This window comes from Gopherus evgoodei, chromosome 11 (assembly GCF_007399415.2).
Source record: "Gopherus evgoodei ecotype Sinaloan lineage chromosome 11, rGopEvg1_v1.p, whole genome shotgun sequence".
Taxonomy (NCBI): Eukaryota; Metazoa; Chordata; order Testudines; family Testudinidae; genus Gopherus; species Gopherus evgoodei.
In genome coordinates this window covers 15,102,761-15,125,106 of record NC_044332.1, presented here as the reverse complement: position 1 = coordinate 15,125,106, position 22,346 = coordinate 15,102,761, and the positions used below count along the sequence as shown (strand labels likewise).

At 43.1% G+C, this 22,346-nt stretch overlaps 1 protein-coding gene across 1 annotated transcript in view; it reads left to right on the top strand.

The window, feature by feature from the left end:
* Positions 1 to 16,562, top strand: part of CPS1 (carbamoyl-phosphate synthase 1) — a 133,051-nt gene extending 116,489 nt beyond the window's left edge. The window contains exons 34-38 of the mRNA XM_030580033.1: positions 5,161 to 5,259; positions 12,359 to 12,418; positions 13,425 to 13,537; positions 14,302 to 14,431; positions 15,639 to 16,562. Of these exons, the coding sequence (XP_030435893.1) occupies positions 5,161 to 5,259; positions 12,359 to 12,418; positions 13,425 to 13,537; positions 14,302 to 14,431; positions 15,639 to 15,737 (501 nt within the window). The 3' untranslated portion in view covers positions 15,738 to 16,562. The remainder of the gene's footprint in view (positions 1 to 5,160; positions 5,260 to 12,358; positions 12,419 to 13,424; positions 13,538 to 14,301; positions 14,432 to 15,638) is intronic.
* Positions 16,563 to 22,346: the final 5,784 nt, after the last annotated feature.

Below are 22,346 nucleotides of genomic sequence, written 5' to 3'. Positions count from 1 at the left end.
TTTATACAACCTTCAGAATCCCAACCAGTGCACGTCAGAATGGCAACAGCAGACTCCAGATCATGAGTTTTTGTCTCAGAATGTACAGGTTACTTACTGGCAACAAATATGTGGGGTGATATTTTTATGGTTGCCTGGTAACCAGCAAGATGTGTGCCAGGGAGCAAAATGAGAGTGAGAGCAAGTGTGAATAAAGTGTAGCAGTTGAAGTATTAATTCCACATTGGACTGTTGGGGTTTGGCTGTCTTTTCCAACCTTGTTGTGGACACATTATGACTTTCCAATGAATTTCTGAAACCCATTCCAGTGAACACGTGCTGGCATAGGCAATAACAGGAACAAAGCCCACTGTCAGAGTCATGTAAAGGTATCTTATTATAAATAAGAGTCAGGCCTACATATAGGGTTGAAATAACCTCATGTTTCCTGCTTCTCTCTGGTACTGTTTTAGCCTGCTCTTCATATTACATGTGAAATCCGTACAGCAGCTGATTTGCTTTCATTGTAATTAATGGACAGAAAAAAACACAAAAGTGTCCTTCCTACTTCCAGAAGGGAATTGACTCCATGGGGGTGAGGGGTGGGGAGGGGAGAAAAGAACGGAAATGTAGCCAAGGAGTGAGAATTACTTTTCTTGAGCTTTAGATGGAGGTAGAGAATATTTTAGTCATAAAGGCGGGATTATTAATTTTTACGAGTTGGAAAGAGCCATATTCATAAATACCATGAAACATGATTGTTATAAAGGTCTTTCTTACATATGTATTAAGAATAATAACTTTCTACTGGTAAAATGCTCAGTTATGCTACAAAGACATTTTAACACACATGTGACATGTGTTGGGCTTCAATCCACCAAGTGCCCCAATGAAGGCACAGGCCGTATTTTGCTTAAAGTAGCAGTTCCCAACCATTAGCAAAAGTGCCATCAGTACTGGCACTTTTGGTTTGGGAGACCGGTGCCAGGACTGACAAGAGTAGGGGTAAGATGGGACTCTAGGCTCCAACCTCAAGCTCCCCCCCCCATTCTCCCCCCCAAATGTCTGTAACATCTGTGTGAATAAAGTACCAGTATCTCAAGAAACAAATAAATTTGATGAATACAAGGCTGAAGTATAAGCTAAATGTAAGCAAAAAGGACACTGTCAGCCTGTGGGGTGAGGCCTCAGTGAACAAGATGTACCAGGGCTCCAAATTTCTCTCAACGGGCCTGGCTGGTGTTCTACTCTGCCTTCTCCATACCTTCATGATGAATCTCTAGGTGACCAGCCACACACAGTGGTATTCCAAGTTTGAGAGATGGAGTCATCCAAGCTATAACGTAGTTTAGAACGTGCACAATTGAGTTGGAGCAAACAGCTGCAATTGAGCTGTTGATGTGATAAACTGATTCATTTGTGCCCAAAGTTTGAGAACCCCTGGCTTAAAGGATGAGCTTTAGCTTTAGCTGTAGGCTGTTACAGTAATAACACCAGGCTATTACCCGGACAGACCTTACCCCACTTCCAGTTTAATAGTGGGTAAAATGTGGAGAAAATCAAGATTTTTCAATGAAAAAGCAGTAAACTAATTATTATGAATTTTTCCCCCTTGGTTTTTTCAATATTTGCTGGTAAATGTAATTTGTACATTTTCCCAAGGTTTATGCTTACTACAAGTATGGGTGTCTCTTGGTATACTAAGTGACACAGTGTGATATGTTTCACTGGGAAGGACAATGATAGAGTTGGTCAAAAAGTGAGACAAAGTTTTCATTCCTGTTTTTTTTTCTCTGAACTCAACATTTCAATTAAGGTCTTTTTCATGATTCTCACTTTTCCAACCACTTGTAGAAATGATTTAAAAGAAAGAGATAAAATGTTTGAGAGAACTTTCAGAAATATCAATAGACCCTTTTTTGTCAAGATTCAAAATTGTGATGAAAATTCCTCAACAAAATTGCATATTTTGAAAATGTTCAACCAGCCCTAGAAAGTAGTGCCTGTTAGCAATCTAAAATACTGCATACAGTACAAAGAGCTATACAATAGCCACTATGTTACTGAAGAGTCTAACAACTACGCAAACAGTGGCATCTGAGAAACCAGACTTCCTCTTGGAAAAGGAAGTAACCATGTGATAGCTATTACCAAATGCTGACTTTTTAAAGGCTATCATTGATCCATCATCCAGAAGTTTCAGTAGCATTTATTTCCCAAGCCGTCTGTTTATTGTTTGTGGGGGTTTTGGTACAACCTAAATTTACTATTTACAATAAATGGACTCTTTGGGCTTTCATTGGAACATCATGTTACTTAATGATACTGACTTCCTTTGTAAAGCACTTTGAGCTCTACTGATGAAAAGTGCTATATAAGAGCAAGATATTATCTATCTATTTATTTATTTAAATTCTCAGAACTCTTTCCATAAATAAATCCTTAGAGCCATGTGACAAGCAACTGTGCATTCATCTTTGAGAGTTGGTCCCTATGTGTGGTCCACATGTGGGCACGCATGCGTGCCGTACGCATGACTCTGGAAATTCTAACAAGTAGTGTCCATTGGCCCGCACATGTGCAGTAATTCTCCTCATGTGCCCAGCCCAAGAGCATAAGAGACAGTGCAGGCCAATGCTTCTCCAGATGCTTTTTAATACTGCACGGCCCGAGTCAGAATCCCTGTGTCCACAGATTTCTCCAACTTTCTCTCTTGATAGAACCTGTAAATAGGTTTGTAAATAGTTTTATTCTTTACAGCTCTTGTATTAGTATAGTTGGAGCTTTATAGTATAGTTACTGTTTTTCCCTCTACTGAGGACTCCATTAGCCGTGATCACCAACTCTGCCTCTAGTGCTTGGGTGAGACACATGTCTGTGCAAAATGCCATATTTGTCACTCATTTCCACCGAGAACACTCCAAGCTTGTGAGCTTTGTCCAAGGAAGCATCTTATGGAGAAGGCTGTGAGGACCCACTCTGATCTGGGCCAGGGAGACCCCCTCTATGTCAGCCCCAATAGATGAGCAGTGCCCATCTTAGCTCTTGCTTAGGAGTGGAGTCAGCAGCTCCTAAGCCCAAAAGGACTCTTCCTCAGGGCCAGCTCCAGGCCCCAGCGCACCAAGCGTGTGCTTGGGGCGCATGCCATGAGGGGTGCTCTGCCGGTTGCCCGGAGGGCGGCAGGTGGCTCCGGTAGACCCGCCGCAGGCGTGCCTGCAGAAGGTCTGCTGGTCCCGCTGCTCTGGTGGACCTCCCGCAGGCATCCCTGCGGAGGGTCCGCTGGTCCCGTGGCTCCGGTGGAGCATCCACAGGGACACCTGCGGGATGTCCACCGGAGCCGCGGGACCGGCGAGCGGCAGAGCACCCCCCGCGACGTGCCGCCGTGCTTGGGGCAGCGAAATGGCTAGAGCCGGCCCTGCTCTTCTGCCAGGCCTTCTGATGAGAGTAGGGTGCACTCTCATCATCAGAAGAACAGGTACCTGTTCAGGACTGTCTACAAGAGATGCAATCCCTCCCCAAACGCACCAAGGTTGGGTGAGCCCTCGCTCACAGGTCCTAAAGGACCGGTACCACTTAAAGCCCCCAGGTTGGAGGGTAAAATGTGCAAGAAGAAGGATCTACTGGTTCCAATGGTGACTCCAGCTCCAAAACACAAGGACTTTCATCCTCTGGTTCCATCTAGGAACATGGTTCTGGACTCAACATCAGTACTGTCCAGTGATCAAACCTATAGCTCAATAGGACCTCAGTCTTGCACTGTCAACACTCACCAGACCACCATCCAATCCCTTGATGACATGCTCCATGTCCCACCTGTCCATGAAAGTTGCATTTTTAGTTGCTATCACTTCAGCTGGGAAGGTGAGTGCGTTGGGAGCCCTCATGGGAGACCCTCTTTATATGGTTTTTCACAGGGAAAAGGTATCCCTTTGGCTCCATTCTAAGTTCCTCCCCAAGGTTACTTCTGAATTCCATGTCAACCAAAGTATCCACTTACCTGTCCTTTTCCCGAAACTCCGTGCTTCTGCCGAAGAGCCAAGACTTCATTCCCTCGACGTCAGAGGGATGTCCCTGATGTTCTGTCTGCAAAGGACCAAACCTATCTGAAAATTACCAAGTCTTTTTTTTCGCCATAGCAGAAAGATCATGAGCTCAAGCCATATCTTCTCAGAGAATCTCTCAGTGGATTCCTGAGTGCTACAGGTTAGCAGGCATGCCTCTTTCTGATGGAGTCACAGCACAGTCCATGAGGGCACAAGCTGCCTCTCCAGCATCCCTGCAGGACGTTCCAATACTAGACTTATGCAGAGCAGCCACATGTTTGCAAGACATTCACGCTAATTCAGGCCTCTGCTGCAGATGCAGCAGTGGGAACTGCAGTATTGCAATCATCTATGCTGCCGGCTTCCTCACACCCCACTCTAGTCTGAGTACTGCTTCTCAGTCACCCACGTGTGGAATACACATAGGGACCAGCTCTCAAAGAAGAAATGGAGGTTGCTTACCTGGAAAAGGAGGTTCTTTGAGACGTGTGGTCTCTATTTTTAGTCCACCTGCCCTGTTCCACTCTGCTATGGATCCTGTTGAATCCACGGTAAGAATAGGAACTGGAGAGGCATCAACCCTCACTGCCTCTTATGTTCTTGGTTGGGAGCATGAGGAGACCCACTGTGGATATGTGGGCCAGTGAACACTGCTGACAGCTTATTAAAATTTCTGGACACAGGCACGCATGTACACCCATGTGTGGAATACAGTTAGGGACCACCTATCTTGAAGAACTTCTGTTTCCTGCTGCAAACTTTGCATTCATGCACAGGCGCACAGTTGCATGTCTAATATTCGCTGTTATTTAAGCATTAAGTCATATTAAACATTTTGTTACAAGCTCACATACTGTGAACCAGACGCTGTGTTTTGGTGTCCAAATAACTCAGAGCAGAATCCATTTATGTTGCTCCATGGTGTGCTGCTTGAGAGTAAAGCATTGCTTAGTCCTTCATTATTGCTTAATTAAAAACGTAAGATTCATCTGTGCTGATCTGCTTTTACTCTGTTGGCACAAGAGAAGTCAAGCCGGGTGCTACAGAAAGGGGAAACGAGCACGTTTTAAACAAAATGTTGTACAATGGTTTTTTAGTTGTTTGTTTCTCACTCCTCTGCCTTGTTCTTCCCTCCTAGGTTGCTTGCTTCGGGGAGAGCATCCATTCTGCCTTCCTAAAGGCAATGCTCTCCACAGGATTTAAGTTTCCACAGAAGGGAATTCTGGTTGGAATCCAGGTGAGCACCAAGAGTTTGCAAATCAGAGCAAAAAAGGGCAGACGATATGGAGACAGGGTAACTGGCACTTCGCTTTCCATTCACTTATTTATGTTGGATTTATATGGAAGCTCTCTGCATGAGGGTCTTTCTGCAGCCACAACAGACAGTGGTGTGTGAGTATTTAGCGAGAATGAGCAGTAAAACTGTGTACTCTCGTGCTAGAGGAGGATTTTTACTAGATTCCACACAGTAGGCCTGATCTCTCCCTCACCTATGCTCATGTAGTGTCCATTGGCTTTCATGGGAGCTGTAGTGGGGGTATATCTCTGGGCAGAGTTGAGACCATGGACCTCTGCACTGGGAGACCAGGGCGGACACGGGTCTGAGTTGCCTCACTGTGGTGGATGAAGCCCAGATCATATCTAACCAAAGATCCACCGCTAACAAGAAATCAAAATCTGCCCCCATCCCCACAAAGTGCTCATGATTCTCATGCATTTCTCTCTGATCCTGAGGCCTGAGCTTTCTGTCAGATCACAGACACACTGCTGCAGAAGCCCATAAGGTGGGCATCCTGCAAGCCCATAAAGTGGAACTCTGCTAACCTGCACACTTAATAATCTGTACAGAAAATGGTCGTCTCTGTCCCTCCATCTCCACCAAGATTGTATGGCCAGGCAGAGCTGTAGCAGAGTCTCCTAGGATGAAAGATGTGTTATTTTTGCAAAGTATATTACAGTTCAATATATGTGAGGGGCAGGAATCTCCTCAGGTTAAGGTCTGCTCTCTTGGCTGCCCAATAGGAGTGAAAGGGTGGCACCAATTAGCTGGTAGAGGCGGAGATCAGTATGCATGGCTACTTCCTCTCCTGCCTGCTGGGGTCTGCAGCTAGCACTCTGCCTCATGGTGCTGCTGTCAGCCAGCTGGAAGCATGCAGCACTGGGCACCTACAGGAGGAAGCTGTGAAACGGGAGTGGGGTCAAGACAAAGCAGTGCTGTGATGCTCCCAGTCCTGGTCCTTTGTGCTCCCTGTAACCTTGATGTTAAAATACTCCCAATTAATACTATACTGTTAAAAGATAAAGGTGCAATAAAACCCAACTTAGGTTTCAGGTTCAAGCCTCTAGGTTGGTTACAGAAGATGTATTTAGTAGAGGACCAGTAGGTGACACTTGGAACGATACAACCAAACTTCATGCAAAAGTTAAATGACAAATTAAGCAAACAGGCGTGCAGTTACTACTTACACAAATGCTACTGTTAAATTCACAGGCAAAGATGAAGTGATGTATCTGTCATAACTTTCCTACTCAGATCTGAACCTTAGAGTTTAGCATGAAACCTCCAAACTTAATTACCAGCTTGGATCTGATATTGCTGCCACCAGCCAGAAAATTCCAGTGTCTGACTCACTGTGGTCTCCCCAAAACCTTCCCTGGGGGACCCCAAGACTCAGATTCCTTGAGTCTCACAACAAAGGGGAATAAACCATTTCCCTTCCCCCTCCTCCCCTCCAGGTGTTCCTTCCCTGGGTTTCTGGAGAGATATACAGATTCAAGCTCTGTGAATCTAAACAAAGGGATTCCACCCTTCCCTCCCCCCCTTCTCTATTCCTGTTAAGTACAGACTCAATTCCCTTGAGCCTCAACAAGGGGGAAAAAAAACAAACAGGTCTTCAAAGCAAAACTGTATATAAAAAGAAAGAAGAAGACATAAAAATGGTCTCTGTATCAAGGTGACAATATGCAGGGTCAATTGCTTAAAGGAAAAAATGAATAAACAGCCTTATCCCAAAAAGAATACAACTTAAAACATTCCAGCAACTACACACATGTAAATACAAAAAACAATATAAACCTATTGTCTTACTATCCTTGTACTTACAACTTGGAAACAGAAGATTAGAATGCCTGGAGATAGAGAGAGCACTCTCAGAGCCGAGAGGGCCACCGAACCAAGACAAAGAACTCACACCCAAACTTCCCTCCACCCAGTTTTGAAAGTATTTTGTCTCCTGATTGGTCCTCTGGTCAGGTGTTTCAGGTCACTGTTTGTTAACCCTTTTATAGGTGAAAGAGACATTAACCCTTAGCTATCTGTTTATGACAGTATCAATGGGTGATTAGTCCACTGATAACAGAGTAAAGTAAGCCGTATCACCCTGGAACCTAACAGTACTTTTGGATGTTAATTGGAGCTCTGTTGCAATTTAGCCAAACTACTCCTTTTATACTCCATCATAATGCTAATTAACATTAACCAGCCCTTTACCAAAATTAGATGTCCTCCACCTTCTTATTGGCTCTTGACATTACATATTATTTAAATTAACATCTGCACCACTCTCCTTCCCATACTATCAGTATAGATAGCATTTTAATAAAACATTCACAGTTTTCAAAAACACTCATTAAAACCTTGCTCAGACCAGCTGTAACCAAGGCATGTAACCAACCATAAAGGTAACATAACCCTGGGGTATGTCCTTGCTAACTCTTACTTTCCCATAACACTCTGTTTTCAACTTATCACTTTCCCACACTCCTCTACACGTAGGCTAACTTAAGCCCCAAACCTGACTTCTACTTATTTCTTAACCCAAACCATCCTATACAGGTGTTCTCTGCCTGAAGGGGCCCCTCGTGGAATCTCAGATCAACCTTTTCTGAGTCTAATGGCTCTTTTCCAGTTTGGGCCCTGAATCCATGGATGCACCCCTTACTGTCAGCATTCTCTCAAAGTCACTGGAAGTGACAGCAAGTTTAAATAGTGTCACTGGGGAAGTCTTTCAGTGCAAGGGCTTTTGCAGAGGGAGCTGAGGAGATATTTGCTCTGGCCCGTTTACAGTTCTGGATCTGTAATGAGAATATGCATCTCAGGATAAAAAAAGGTAGCCTGGAAAAAAACAAATGAGTACAGTTTCTCTACATTGGGGTAATTACCATCTGCAGGAGCTACTCAAGTCAGATATGCTCATAAATCTCCTCAAGGTCTTGTATGTCCCACCGACGATCAATCACATCATCCGAGACTGGAAAATTTCTAGGGTCCCATAAAAACAATTGATGGCCCTGTGCCATACCCCTGCTGTGCTTGTAATAATCTTGCATCCCACATGGTTGCACAAAGTCAATAAAAAATAATTAAAACAACACTGGTTCTCCAGCCAGTAGGTGATTATTACAGACACTATCCCAGTAAAAGTGAATTGGACCCCAATGTTCAATGGTAGAAGTGAGTCCTTGGGGAGTTTGAAAGGGTTGTAGGGGAAAGTCTCTTCTTCTGCCAGCGGAGGGTGCCTAGGAAATGACTGATAACATGTAAATCAACTGCAGTAGTGAGAACGCGGCATCGAGCCCAACCTCCTTCTTAAACTCATCAGAATGATAAAGGGACTTAAACCACAGCTGCTAATTACTACAAACATGCATAAAAGTGCTTGCTTGACATCCAGAGATAGTTTAATGTCAGACCCTGGGCTCTTCCCATGGAGAGCATGCCCTGAAGTTGGTATCTTCACAGCTAATTATTGTAGGGGTAACATTTTGAAATACCAGCTCTGGAAAGCACTGATGTATAAAATTTGAGCCTGTGTGCCTGGTGCCAGTGCTCCAGGGGAAATAGGAGCCGAGCAGTGATTTGAGTTATATAAAGGATTAATGTCACATCTGCACCAGCACCTGTTAATCTGAGCCAAATGGTGCTTGGGACAAAGATCTTTCGAAAAAAGAAAAGAAAAAACCAAACAAACTTTAAAGAGCACACAAAATGCTGTTCTTTTCTCTGAGTATTGTGCAGTTGGAAAAGAAAACAACAAATCAGGGGAATACAGCCTTCTCCCAGTGCTTCGGAACAGCGTGTTTCTTAGATAACTAAACTGCAAAGTGATGTGTGTTTGAAACAACCAGAACTATATATATGTATGAAGTACAGTGGCATGAGCAGACATCATTATGAACAGGCAGGAAAAAAGGAACCCCCGTCTCTGTAAATAATGAGCCATGAGAGGGTGGAGGTGGTTTATAACAGTAGGAAATGCTATTCTTATTTCATTCACATTCGTTAGAACAGATAACTCAAATGACATGGTGGCAGTGTATGCTCATGTAGAAAATAGAGATTCAGAAACAAACTGAATAGTATCCATAGCCACCGAGGACTTCTCTGTGATACACACCATGATCATTCAGAACTTCCTAGCAGGGTAGAGTTCCCAAAGCACAGGCCCCTGGCTCTTGAACTACAGGATGATCTCTCTTAGCTGTTGTGATGCACTCAATTGTGCGGCTGAGTCCATCCCAGAGAGGGCACTGATATACTGGGACAATCACCGGTTCATTACACTATTACACAGGTGGTACATTTCATCTGCAGGGGATGTTAGGCCAGCTGAGTTGCACATAAAGATTCCCTTTTGGACATTTCAATGCTCAGTGATTAACTGCTTCATTTGCTTTCTAGGCTGGACTTTTAGGTCCCGCAGAGCCATCAGAGTATAAAAGGTAGAAAAAAGAAGCCAAAATGGTGGAAAAGTTAGCTTTCCTGAATGGCACTAGGGGACCCTTGCTTAGCATATTGAGTTTCTTCACTCTAATACGGCTTTGTCTCATTTGTATTAACTGTCCAGAGATGAGGAGAGCACATCCCTCATAGAATGGAGAAACAAAACCAGAATTAAAAGGGATATCCTTAATTTTCCTCAAAGTTGTATCCTTCTGGCGTATATTGTTCCCACTAAAGGCTCAAATGCTCAGCTAAGTTCTTGACCAAACATTGTAAATGGAACCAAAGATTTGTAATTAATGACACACAGCATCTTTGAGAGATTCCAATTGCTTCATCCTAGTAGCTCTTTCTAGTTCTGGCAGCCCTTTTAGAGAGGCCACTAAACAATGTCCGTTCCTAAGGGCTGCTACTGGAGGAGCCACCTTAAAAATAGCAAAGCAGCATTACTTCTCATTTTCCTTGCAACAAAATGCAGGTCAAGTTGTCAGGCAAGTCAGGTTACAGATCATAATCATTTGTGTTGTAGAACACAGTGTAATCTGGTGTTCCACAGAACTTTACAGGTCAGATCTTCAGCTGGTCTAAATCAGTGGAGCTCCACTGAAATTAAATGGAGCTATTCCCATTCACAGCAGCTGAGGCTTTGCTCCATTTTTTAATAATGGAGAATCTTGTGAAGCTGTGGAACATGGGGGTGGCTAGAATCCTATATTTGCCATTAAATATTTGACACAAGAATAGTTGAAAAGCTCTTTTCATTTTCCTTCCTGATTGAGCTATTCAGTGATGCCTATAGGATGGACTGCATCTGTCTTACATCTGTGCTGATAGCCATGAAATGCTGAGAACGTTAAAGAAATGTTTTATTTTTAAATCCCAACTCTCTCAGCCTGTAGTTTCAGTGTAACCCTATATCATAGCTACCATCCTAGATCTTTAGGAGCAAAAAATACTGTCTGCCCCACACTGGACTTAAGTGCAAAGCTCACGATCAAAGCATCAGAATCAAGATTCTGCTTACTGACAGCTGCATACTGAGCCAGCTGTTGGTGTAAACTGAGGTAACTCTGTTGAAGTCCCTGATTTACACAAGTTGAAGATCTGGCCCTTTACCACCAGCCAGATGTCCCAGCAGTGCAAGAAGGATATTACAGGATATAAAACTTTTCCTTTAAAGAAAAGAAATAAGCTTCCCCCTCCTGCAATAAATATCTTCCAGTAACTAAATCTGCTTGTTCTTTAGTTACTCATGGTTTCTTACACAGATACTTTCAGTCAGCTTTTAAATCTGGGGCTGCTCAGATGCAAGCTGACAGATGTAATTTCTTTTTGTGGAGAGGCTGTTTTATATGTCACAAGTGTTCAGTACAGGTTTGATAGAAGTTTATAAGATTGTTGTGAAAGCCAACACCTCTGACCAGAAGGCAGAGCAGTTCTCTGGCTGGGAAGCTGCCAATCACATCACATTGTATATTTGTATTCTCCAGTTAGTGAACAGAGCAGAAATGACTTTATGATGAGGTCCTTGCCAGGGTCTGTAGAGCTCAAAGGACTTGTTGACTCACTTCCTTTCTTAGAAAATATTCTTATTCTGCCCTTCATGACCTCTGCGAGGGTTAGAGCATCAGCAGTTCCAGTGCAGAAAGTGTTTTGCATAATCCTGCTTTTTTACTGGTCAGAGTCACGTTACAGCTGAGATTCAGGATGATTTTACAGTGAAAAGATCACACATTGCTTTTGATCTCTGCACTACTTAAACCCCCAAAGTACAGAGGCAGCATGTGTCCTTACTAGAATGTTATTTCCCTGTTGCCCTAAATGCCCGATGAACGTAAAGTCAAACACACATGTATAAAAGATGTTACATCTTAATTTCTTCTGTATAGTTGCTGGGTTTGCAAATGCATCATGAGAGTGACTTTCAAAGGTGCCGGGGGATCTGGACACCCCCAACTTCCTTAGTTTTGAATGGAAATTGGGTGCCTAAATCCCTTAGGCAAGTTGGTGAAGTGTGTATGTGAAAAGTGTGCACACACCCTGGATATTTTCGTATAACTGCAAACACAGCACCCAAAAGCAGCCCAAAGCCTGTGTTTCCCGTTTGAAGCTACTTCTTGACAGTTCTTCCGGGTTTGAGACCAGGCACTGCTGCTGCTGCTTCTGAAACCAAATGTTACAGAGCAGCCTTAAAAAGAATACCAGCTAAAATCATAGGAGGAGACTTGTAAAGTGTGTTATAAAAGTCTGTTTGTCCCAACACTTATTTTGCAGGGCCAATTTAATAATTGCAGTAAAACACTCTGGAGGATGTATTGTTGTTAGCATATCGAGGTATCTTGGCTGATAGTGGGATTTGGGCTTCAGTCTCATACCAAACCATTAATTTGTAATGTCACAATATTGCACATGTCCTCAAGTGTCTTCATAAAGGAGAATGACACAGAAAGCCATCTAGCAAGGAGGGAAAAAATGGACACACACGCATGGCCAAACAAAGAAATATATCTCCCTCTTAACATATTCTGAAAAAGCCCCATGATGTCCAATGAAGGGGAAAGTGCCCCATTGCTAGATCATAGCTTTGATCCTCTTTTTTACGTTTCCTTTTCAGCATTCCTTCCGTCCCAAATTCCTTGGTGTAGCAGAGCAGCTGCATGAAGAAGGTTTCAAGGTACGTTGCTTTGAGTTTTAAAGCTGGGGTTTGATGTGATATCTGGTCAAGGGGCAGCAGAATGACTTCTTGAGATCCTCCGAGTTGAGACGAAGACAAATGAAAACAAGAGACATATACCACCCACATTTTCAAAGCACAGTAAGGACTTTTAGCTGAATTGCTCCTGTTAAAGTCAATGAGAGTTACACAACTAAAACACTGTACAATTATTAAATTGAACAAACAGGATTAATTAGCTAGAGCCAGGGGTTTTTATTTTCAAGGCTGGAAGAACTGCAGCTTCATTTTCAGCCTGCAGCAGTGATGTCATATTACAGGTCCTCCAGAGGCTTGCAGAGTTCTCCAAGAAAAAGAAGCAAGTCAGAAAGTCATATTTTTAAACACAAAAAGATGAAGGAGAAAAAACACCCTTTTATGGTGAAAAATCTGTGTGGGGCCTTTAATATATTACAAAGGCGGATCTAAGGGTGTACAAACTTGTATTGTTTTTCAATTCACTTTTAATAAGGCAAGTATGTGTCCAATGTAGAACCTGTTTTCTGGGTCATCATCACTAGAGAATATTAACATAATGACTGTAAAACATTAGACCATATTTAATAGAAAGCCCTTAAAGAGAACTGACAGAAAGCCACAGGGTACTGATGTAAATATTAGATATATTGATCTGTTTTCTATATGGCACCATTCATGGTAGTGATTTACGAACCTAAGTCCTGTTGAAAGTCAATGGTACTTAGACTGCTAAGTGTTTTTGGCAATATTACCTGCTGTTTACTGTCACTCATCTGTCAGAAGATCATTGATAACATAAAACAATGGGAAAGTTATGCTTCTGCAGGTGAGTCTCTCACAAAATGGGGCCTAATCCAATGCCCACTGAAATCTATAGGAGTCTTTTTATTGATTTCATTTGATCAGACCCAGACAGTACAATGCATGGTTACATTACAAGCATTTGTGTTATGAAGTAGGCAATAATATATTTTCCCTCTCAATGCAGCTTTACGCCACAGAAGCAACTTCCAACTGGCTCAATGCCAACAGTGTACCTACAACTCCAGTGGCCTGGCCATCCCAGGAAAGCCACACTACCAGCCTCCCCGCAATCAGGAGGTAAGAGCTTAGCCCAGTTTGTGGAGACTATGGGAGTCTTCGGCAAAAGTGAAGTTGGAGGGAGTTAGGGGGAGGGAGAATCCTGGCCCCACTGAAGTCAGTGGCAGAACTCACATTGACTTCTTCAGGGCCAAGATTTCACTCCAGGGCTTTATGGGTCACTGTTCTGCTGTGGAAAGACGTATTCAAATCTGCCTGTAATTGTTATGAGAAGGAAATTTACCTCTGTTTAATCAAGAAGTGTGTAATTAATAGCTCCCATTTCTTATGGTATTGGAGCAATTTTACTCTAAGTCTTTCCTAGGCTCCTTGTGCCTCGTTGAGGTTCATACCTCACCAAGGCACCAACATATGGTTAAATTCTAGCATATACAGCACTGTATGTTGGAGTTTTAAATTAGGACATTCGGGATCTGAACCTTTAGAGGTGCTGAGCACCTCCTGCAAACATGAAGGGGCACTGCAGGTGCTCAGCAGTTCCCAGAATCAGGGCCTTAATGGAGTTGCACCTAGTTACATGAAGGCTGAATTTAGCCCCATGTCAGGGTCACACAGGCAAATCCAGCAAGTGAACCCCAAGCTCCTGAGTCCCTGTGCAATGCCTTATCCACTAGCCCATCCTTCCTCAGAATGTACTAGTCAATAAAAATGAAATTTTAAAGTGAATTAAAAATGCCAGTGCTATTCAGCTGAAGACACATACATTCATTGAAGATCTTCAGTAAGCAAAGTATTCCTTAGTGTCGTCGGTATTGTCTTTTCAGATTGATAAAAGATGGGAACATAGACCTGGTCATTAACCTCCCCAACAGCAACACCAAGTTTGTCCATGATAATTATGTGATCCGCAGGACGGCTGTTGACAGTGGGATTGCTCTTCTCACTAACTTCCAGGTATCTCCTTCGCCGTTCTTTTTTCTGGTGTCGAAAGTGCTGGGGCCATTTTGAGCTTCAGAGCCAATATTTCCAGACCCCTGTTAATGTTCGACAAATGGTGATGTACCTGAAATTGCAGGAAAGTGGTTGCCTGAATACATTTTCTTTACTGTGTGCTGCAGAACAAGATTTAAAAAAAGTGCATAGGCCGGATCCTATGTCACTGCCTAGGGCCACTGATGTCTCAATTCCATCTTTAGAGCAAATCCTCCAGTACAGGCTCATTACAACATCAGTAAAACATGCTTGGTAGCAGCTTTCTATCATAGCTGTCGAAGCTCCGAACAAGAAGTTGCCCACCTCTAAAAATCTCAATGCAAATCTGGTAGTATTGCAATATGTCAGTCCAGATGAATTTGACACTTACTGGGGTAGCTTCCTAATTGATAACAAAGCTTCATCTGTTAGCTGTTTGGCATTCCTGGCGAACTACATTTCAGCTATTGATAAAGGTAAGGACGCTGGCCTTCTGTTTGAAATCTATTAATTCCAACATACCTCTGATAGGAGACAGCTGGACTGTGCTTCCCAGCAGAGCGTAGACCGTCTCTGCAAATATCTATAACAATCATTAAGGGCCCATCCTACTCCCATTGGAGTCAGTGACCAAATTCCTGTTGACTTCAGTGGGAGCAAGGTCAGACCCAAAAGACATGGGCTGGAGCTAGGGGTTGGAGTGCAGATGCCTGTGCGATGATTTGAGCAAATAAAAAACAAAAACAATGCCAAGCTGCATTATCGTAGACATGAGGGTGCCAAGCCTCCATGGGATGCAGCAGAGCACTCTCTACCTGCCTGAAAAATACTCACTGCCAGCCAGAAAGAAGATCCCCCTTCATGATTCAGTAACCGACCTGCCACCAAACTGTGCTCAGCTCTTTTATAGTAGAGTTTTAATCCCTAAAGGGAGGAAATAACCCTATTTTCTCTATAAAGTCTGGGATGAAGCAGAAAATAATATCTTACATTTATATCAAGCCTTCCTCTTCAAGGATCCAAAAGCCTTTACAGTCTTGCAGGGTTGGCTGTCTGTTGCTCAGGATGGGCCCTGGGGTGACCTGGCATGGAGCAGTGGGCAGGATCAGGGTGTAGAACTGGTCTTATTAAACAGTCCCCCCTAGAAAAGGCTGCAAAATGATCAGTCTCCTCTACTTTATATTTCCAGGTGACAAAGCTTTTTGCTGAAGCCATCAAATACTCTGGGAAAGTGGACGCTAAGAGTCTTTTCCACTACAGAAAATTAAATACCAGCAATCCACCATAGAAGAGGCGCCACCAGCATGAAATCCAAGTCTTCTCACACCAGGATAAAGGAGGAATCCCAATCCTGGTTGCTGAGACCATCTGTCCAGCCCATATTTGGTTATTTACATCTTTGTATCTTACAGAGGAGACACAGTAACTCTATACTAACAATTCCCAGTCAGCCTCCCTGCTCAAGATGTTTGTTGGAAAATATTATCTATTCCTTCCCTGTTTGCAGCTAATATTCACTACCCGGTAAATTGGTAGATCCAGACCCTACTATGCAGGGGGAGACAGAAGAAAAAGTATATGGTCCTACACATCAGTGGTTAACTCTGACTTTTTATAATAATTCCTTGAAGGTTCTTTCTGTGTTCTCCTTAGACAGTCCCTGCCACATTCAGGTGCAAGTGCTACACCCCACCTCATGGAACGGTTATGTAGTTTTTGTCTGTTTCCTATTGTTGACTATCAACATCTTTGTGACTTTCTCCTTTATAATATTCAAACCAGATGCTATTGCAGTTGCCTTCCATAATACAGAGCAGGAGCTCTTTAAAGTTAAAACACAAGAATTCACTGTTATTCTCCGACAACAAATGCTGGGCATGCAGCTACTTTTTGTTTGTTTGTTTCAATCCTGGCAGAGTGTCATCTTTTCCAGTCTGCAGATTTGATGGGGGATTGTGCTGGAATCACTTCTGAATTCTGTTCAGTCCTTAGTTTTTGAATTTGGTTTATTATACGAATCCTGGACCGCTACCAGCGCATCACAGGATTCTTTTTCAATCTAATATATTGCTTCAAAGGAGGATACTCCCAAAATGCCACCCTGCTCTCAAACATTTTGGACAATGATTGTGGACATTAAACTGGAATACTTTCAAAATGAAGTCTGAGTGTTGCAGTTCTTAGCTCATTCTGATGAAATTACTCTCTCTTTGCCTCTCACCCAGTGTTGCCTTTCTGGATGCCATCCCATCCCGATGGGTATATTTGTTTTGTATTGCAGTAGCGCTGAGGCGCTCCAGTCATGGCCCAAGATCCCACTGTGCTAATGCAATATTTGTTGTCTCTGTTGCAGCAGTGTTTACAGGCTCTAGTCAAGGAGCAGTGACCGTTGTGCTAGGCACAGTCCACACACACAGAATAAAAAGATTGGCTCTGCCCCATAGAGTTTATAATCTAAGTACTTTTTGTCCCTCTCTCTCTCGCTTATTTTTGTAACACACTGTGCTCTCTCTTAACATATACATGCAGTGCCCAGCCTTAGGAGGATTCAAAGAGGCATTGGACACTTACATGGACAACAAAAGCCTCCAGAGTTGATATAGTTAATACCAACAAATTATTAATGCTCATGCTTCAGGATTTAGGCCAGTCTCTAACTGTTAGGGTTTAGGATTAGACCTTGGGGACATATCATTTGACATTGACCTACTGTGAGGTTTCATACATGTTCTTCCAAAGCACTTGGTGTTGGCCACTGTCAGAGACAGGACACTGGACTGGATGGACTAAGGTCTGATCCCGGCCGGCGACTGCTGTGTTCCTATCATTGGCATTTCTTTCAGATACTAACTTTTATGGTGAACAAAATCCTTCCTGCTTCTTATCGTGTGAAGTTTTTGCACTTTTCAGAATGGTGATCCCTTTCCTTTGTTCTTTCTTTTCTTTTTAAAATTCTGCTCAAAACACGTGCAGAGCAACAGACTGTTCGCCCATTCAGTGGTGAAATGAGATGAATTATAGCAGTTAACTGAGCAGCACTTTCCAAATATACCCTACACATTTTCAGTGGCAAAAATCCAGCCAGCAACTGGTTCTGTCTCATTCCTTCCCTCTGGCAATTAACAATGTAATGGCTGGAAATTTCCATGTGCAGTCTTTCTTTCCTTCTCTATTTTGCTTCTGTCACTGTGCACCCAACCCCACCCCCAGCATATCACAGCCAATTCATTCTTAAATACTACACGTGGGTGCCACTGTCACTTGCATGGAGTAGTATCTTCATCTGTGACTAGCCTCATTTGAAACGAATGGGGTATTGTGGAGTGAGGCATGACTTGACTTGGGTAAAGACTTTTTAAATAAGGACTCAGCTTTTTGTGAGAAGGTTTGATGGCCTCAGCCCCAGTGGGAAGCTGTCATTCTTGATTGAAACAATTTACCAAATGTTTGAAATGGCAAGTTCTGTACATCACAGAGAAGGCAGCAGTGGGGAAAGAGCAGTAAGAGAACCGAGAGCCCATCCACCTAGAAATATTCAAAACACGGAAGATGATACTAGAAAAGGACCAGGGACCCTATCGACTACTGGAGACATGTCAGCTGCAAGAAAGGAGTCTGATGATATAACGAAGGCTCTGTTTAATGAGTGTCTAGATCATGGAAACATAAAGAAGTAACTGGGCATTCAGATCTCATCCTTTAGGCAGCACAGAGAGAAATAGCTTAACTTTCTTCTTCAGCAGGGCTCCTGCCCTCAGCAAACTTTATAGCCATCACGTTCATTTGTCTCACCAGCTGCAGGTACTTGAACTGCAGCTTCTGCAGTGTCCATAGCCGCTTGTACAATGAAAGTGGAAATTAGCAGAGGAACACACCAGGGCTGAATGCATGCTAAGTGCTCTGTAATTACACACCAGCCTTACCATTTTGCTGCTGCTGCCAAACACCCCACAGGCACAGGTGCCACCAATCCACACACAATCAGGCCCATTTAATTACATGCCGTTCCAAAGGCCTTCAGACAGCAAAAGCACTCTTGCCTCGTACCACCACCTTTTCTCCTCTCCTTTGTTTTTGCTGGGGACAAAACCCAGTAAGTTCTCTCTTTATCATGCTGATACAGGCTCAATGGAGGGCTTCTGTCACGACCAGAAAAGAAGCAGGTATTGAGCTTCAGAATCTCCCCTTTCCCTCCTCTCCCACGTCCTGTGAGCTCAGGGGAAAAAAATTGATTGTATTTATTTTGCAGCTTCCTCTTCTCTTTTGTGCAATGAAGGGTGCAAACACTGCGGAAAAAAGACTTGAAGTAGCTACAGCTGTTGGGATCAATGCAGATGTGGAAAAACACAACCATGCTACAATTAGTATCCTTTGTCCCCCACGCTTTTCCTGCCATGAACTATTGTTGACATGTCAATGGCTTTTCCTCATTGATCTTGGGGACATTGACACTGACAAAAACAAAATGTGACACTCTTCTGAGACGCAACTGCCCATTTACTACTCTATGAACTGTTAGATCACTTTATTCTTTTTCATTGATTAAACAACAGACGGGTGTGGAGAAGGCAGGGAATAAACAACCCAGATGCACAAGAAAAGAGGTGACATGAAATGGAGCTTTGGATCAGCACAAGAAGCAGAGTTGAGAGTCCTGAGGAAACAGGCGAGAATCTCGTCAGCAGAAATAGAGAACATTTTCTCAGACGTATTCAGGCTGCTAAGTCGCCAGCATCCTGAAGCAGTAAGGCTCTGTAATAGAGAGGCAGCACTGGAAAGTCTCAGGATGTGCTTGACACAATGCTCCTTATAGCAGAAGGTTATTGACAGAACAATCTTAAGCAAACAGCAACGAGCAAGAGCTAGGATGTAGCAGACACTGAGCTGCAATGGTAGAATGAGGAGTGGACCTTGGCATATTTCAGGGGAAGCATTCGTAACACCAGCTTGGAATCAGAACATCTCTGGCCCATGGGCAGCTTTCATATTAGTGCTCTGGCTGTCTGTGCAAGGACAGGGAGCACTTCCATGCCGTGTGAAGCAGATGAAGGATGCTGCTATAGCCTTCTGCAGGGCATTGAAGTCTGCTGCCAAACAGTACCCAGAGCCTCTGTTTCTGCTCCGTCCCCATTTAAATATAGAACGCTGCATAATGTAATTTATAGGGAATAATTCAGTTACATTGTAACATTTGTTTCAATCTTACCATTCAAGAGGATATGAATATGAAGCTTTCTAATGGGCTCTAATTAAGTTGAGAACATGATGTTTTGTCATTAACTAGGTGGGATAAACTCTCATTCAAACACATAATTAAAATATATTGAAAGCTGCAGAATGATGATATCAGTTTAGATGAACTCGTTTAATTTAGGGAAGTTTGCAAAGATTAAACAGAGAGAGAAGCGTTTGATACAAATTATGTTCAAGATTCATTAAAATACACTTAAGAAATTAATATTCACTAAGGGATACTATGCTGTTCTTGGGAATATAATACCCTTCTGCCTGGATCAGACCTGTGCTCTACCTAATTCAGTGTCCTGTTTACAATAGTAACAAGTATCCGCTGTTTTAGGGGAAGGTGCAAAGAAACACTGCAGTAGGCAGTTATGAGATAGTTCACCCCCAAGGAAAATTTCCTCCTGATCCCCAACAGAGGTCAGTTTATGCCCTGAAGCATAGGGGTTTATATCCCTTCCAAAACTCTTATCATTTAACCCAGTACGGAGTGAGTAAAGTGCTACCATTCTGCTTTTACACCAGTTTGACCACTCACTTTGCACTAGAGTAAATTATTACACACTGTGCTGGCAATGGAGAATCACACCCATTTTAAGAAAACATCGACTAATTATAGCTCTGTCTATTCTTGTTGTCCATATACAGTGGCCCATCATTTGCTGAATCCCACTAAGCTCTTGCCTGCTGGCAGCAATGTCAAATGGCTCTCCAGTCTTCTCCATCTTGGAGACAGATAAATATGAATTAAGTCGAATAGGTGCAACTTCCTTGCTCAGGTGGTCTGACTGAACATCAGGTGCCAGGAAATGCACTATTTGCCATCTTCTCTGACCTGGGGGGTGAATCAGAGGGAATAGTGTGGTGGAAGATGGGAAATATCAATAATATTTCAAATTGTCTCTTGGCATGAGCTTCAACCCTTGGTCAAGATCAGAGCTCAAATCTGAGCTGTTTTCGGGTCAAATCTAATATCTTTCCCAATCTTGAATGCACAGATGTGACAGACTGCACACCAAACGACGAGTTTCTGTTTGTTACCGATGAGATTCCAGGTGCTTACTGTATATCAGTTCTTGAATGTAGGTGATGAGGTATCAGTCAGAGGGCACTCATAAGAGTTCGGAATGCACATGCTATTTACACATGGGCACAAATGGCTGACTATGAAAGGAAAGTCTTGGCAACTTAATATTGTACATCTAGTCCACAGACAGTTTAGTGAGTGCACAAACACATGGACACCAGAGGCTGTATTTCACTGGGTCTTTCCTGCATTGAAATCACACTAACAACAACAGACATTTACCCATGGTTTTTGTCAGCAGGGCAGGGTGTTATCAAATCTTGACCTAGCTCCCTCCCACCCAGGGTTCAATAGTCTCACCCTAGTCCTTGGGGGGTGTGATAGCTCAGGGATTTGCACATTGGTCTGCTAAACCCCAGGTTGTGAGTTCAATCCTTGGGGCCACCTAGGGATCTGGGGCAAAATCAGTATTGGTCCTGCTAGTGGAGGCAGAGAGCTGGACTCAATGACCTTTCAGGGTCCCTTCCAGCTCTGAGATCACTATATCTCCATATTATAATAGCTGTCCATGCTACAAAACCATCACACAATTGAGTGCAGAAAGGGCCATGTTTTAGATCTGGGATACACTGGTAGAACAATGGCGGTTAATAATAGTTATTATTGATTTCTAATAAACTAGTGTCCAACATGGGATAGGCATGGCACAAACATAGCACAGTACCAGCCTGGAAGAGATGACAGTCTTTTTTTGGACCAAAGAAAAAATCCACACAACTGTAAATGAAGGGTGGGGAGAGGGATATAACATATCCATGATCAGAGCGCTGTAGGGCCAGTTTTTAAAATGGGTGTTTTTGACTCATTGCTTGTAGCAGCATAGTAGGGGTGGGTGTTGTGAAAGATTTGGAGGGTGGGGAGAGTAATGGTCAGCCCCTGAAGGAATTTGAGTGTCAGGTATGGCATGGAAGACACCCTGGAGATGTTGTCATGAATGGGGTGTGGGTGCTCAGGCTAAGTAGTTGGAGCAGAAGTGAGGCATCAGACTCAGGAGTAAACAAACAAGACAGCCACAGGAGTTACCCCAGTTGCAGGCATAAGTGATGAGCAGCCAGAGATCACGTGTTGCTGTTGGGCTTAGGAGCAAACTTGCTGATTACCTCAGCCGATCAGGCAGAGTGGTCAATCTGGCTTTGGCTCACCTCTGTTCTGCCCAAAGATGGGGCAGGCCCTGCTGCAAATCCTCATTCCTGATCGATGTTTGTCAGAGAAACAGACAAGGGAAGCATCAAGGTTGCTAGTGGAGCTGGGCAAACTTTTTTGTGCAAAAGTTTCCACTGAAAAATGCAGATTCAGGTTGATCGAAACAATTTGGGTCAGTTTGAATGATTTTTTCCCCTTGGTTTGTTTGGGGTTCTTTTACTGAAAACAATCAAATGTTGAAATGGTCCATTTCAGGATTTCTGAACCTAAACGTTTTGCCGCCTTCTTTCAGAAAGACGTTTTGTTTTGGAATTTCATTTAATTTTATGTTAGAAACAATTTAAAAACCTTTATAAAAGCTTCAAAATCAAAACAAAATATTTCGTTTTGCATCTCCATTTCGGTCGACTTGAAGTGAACATTTTT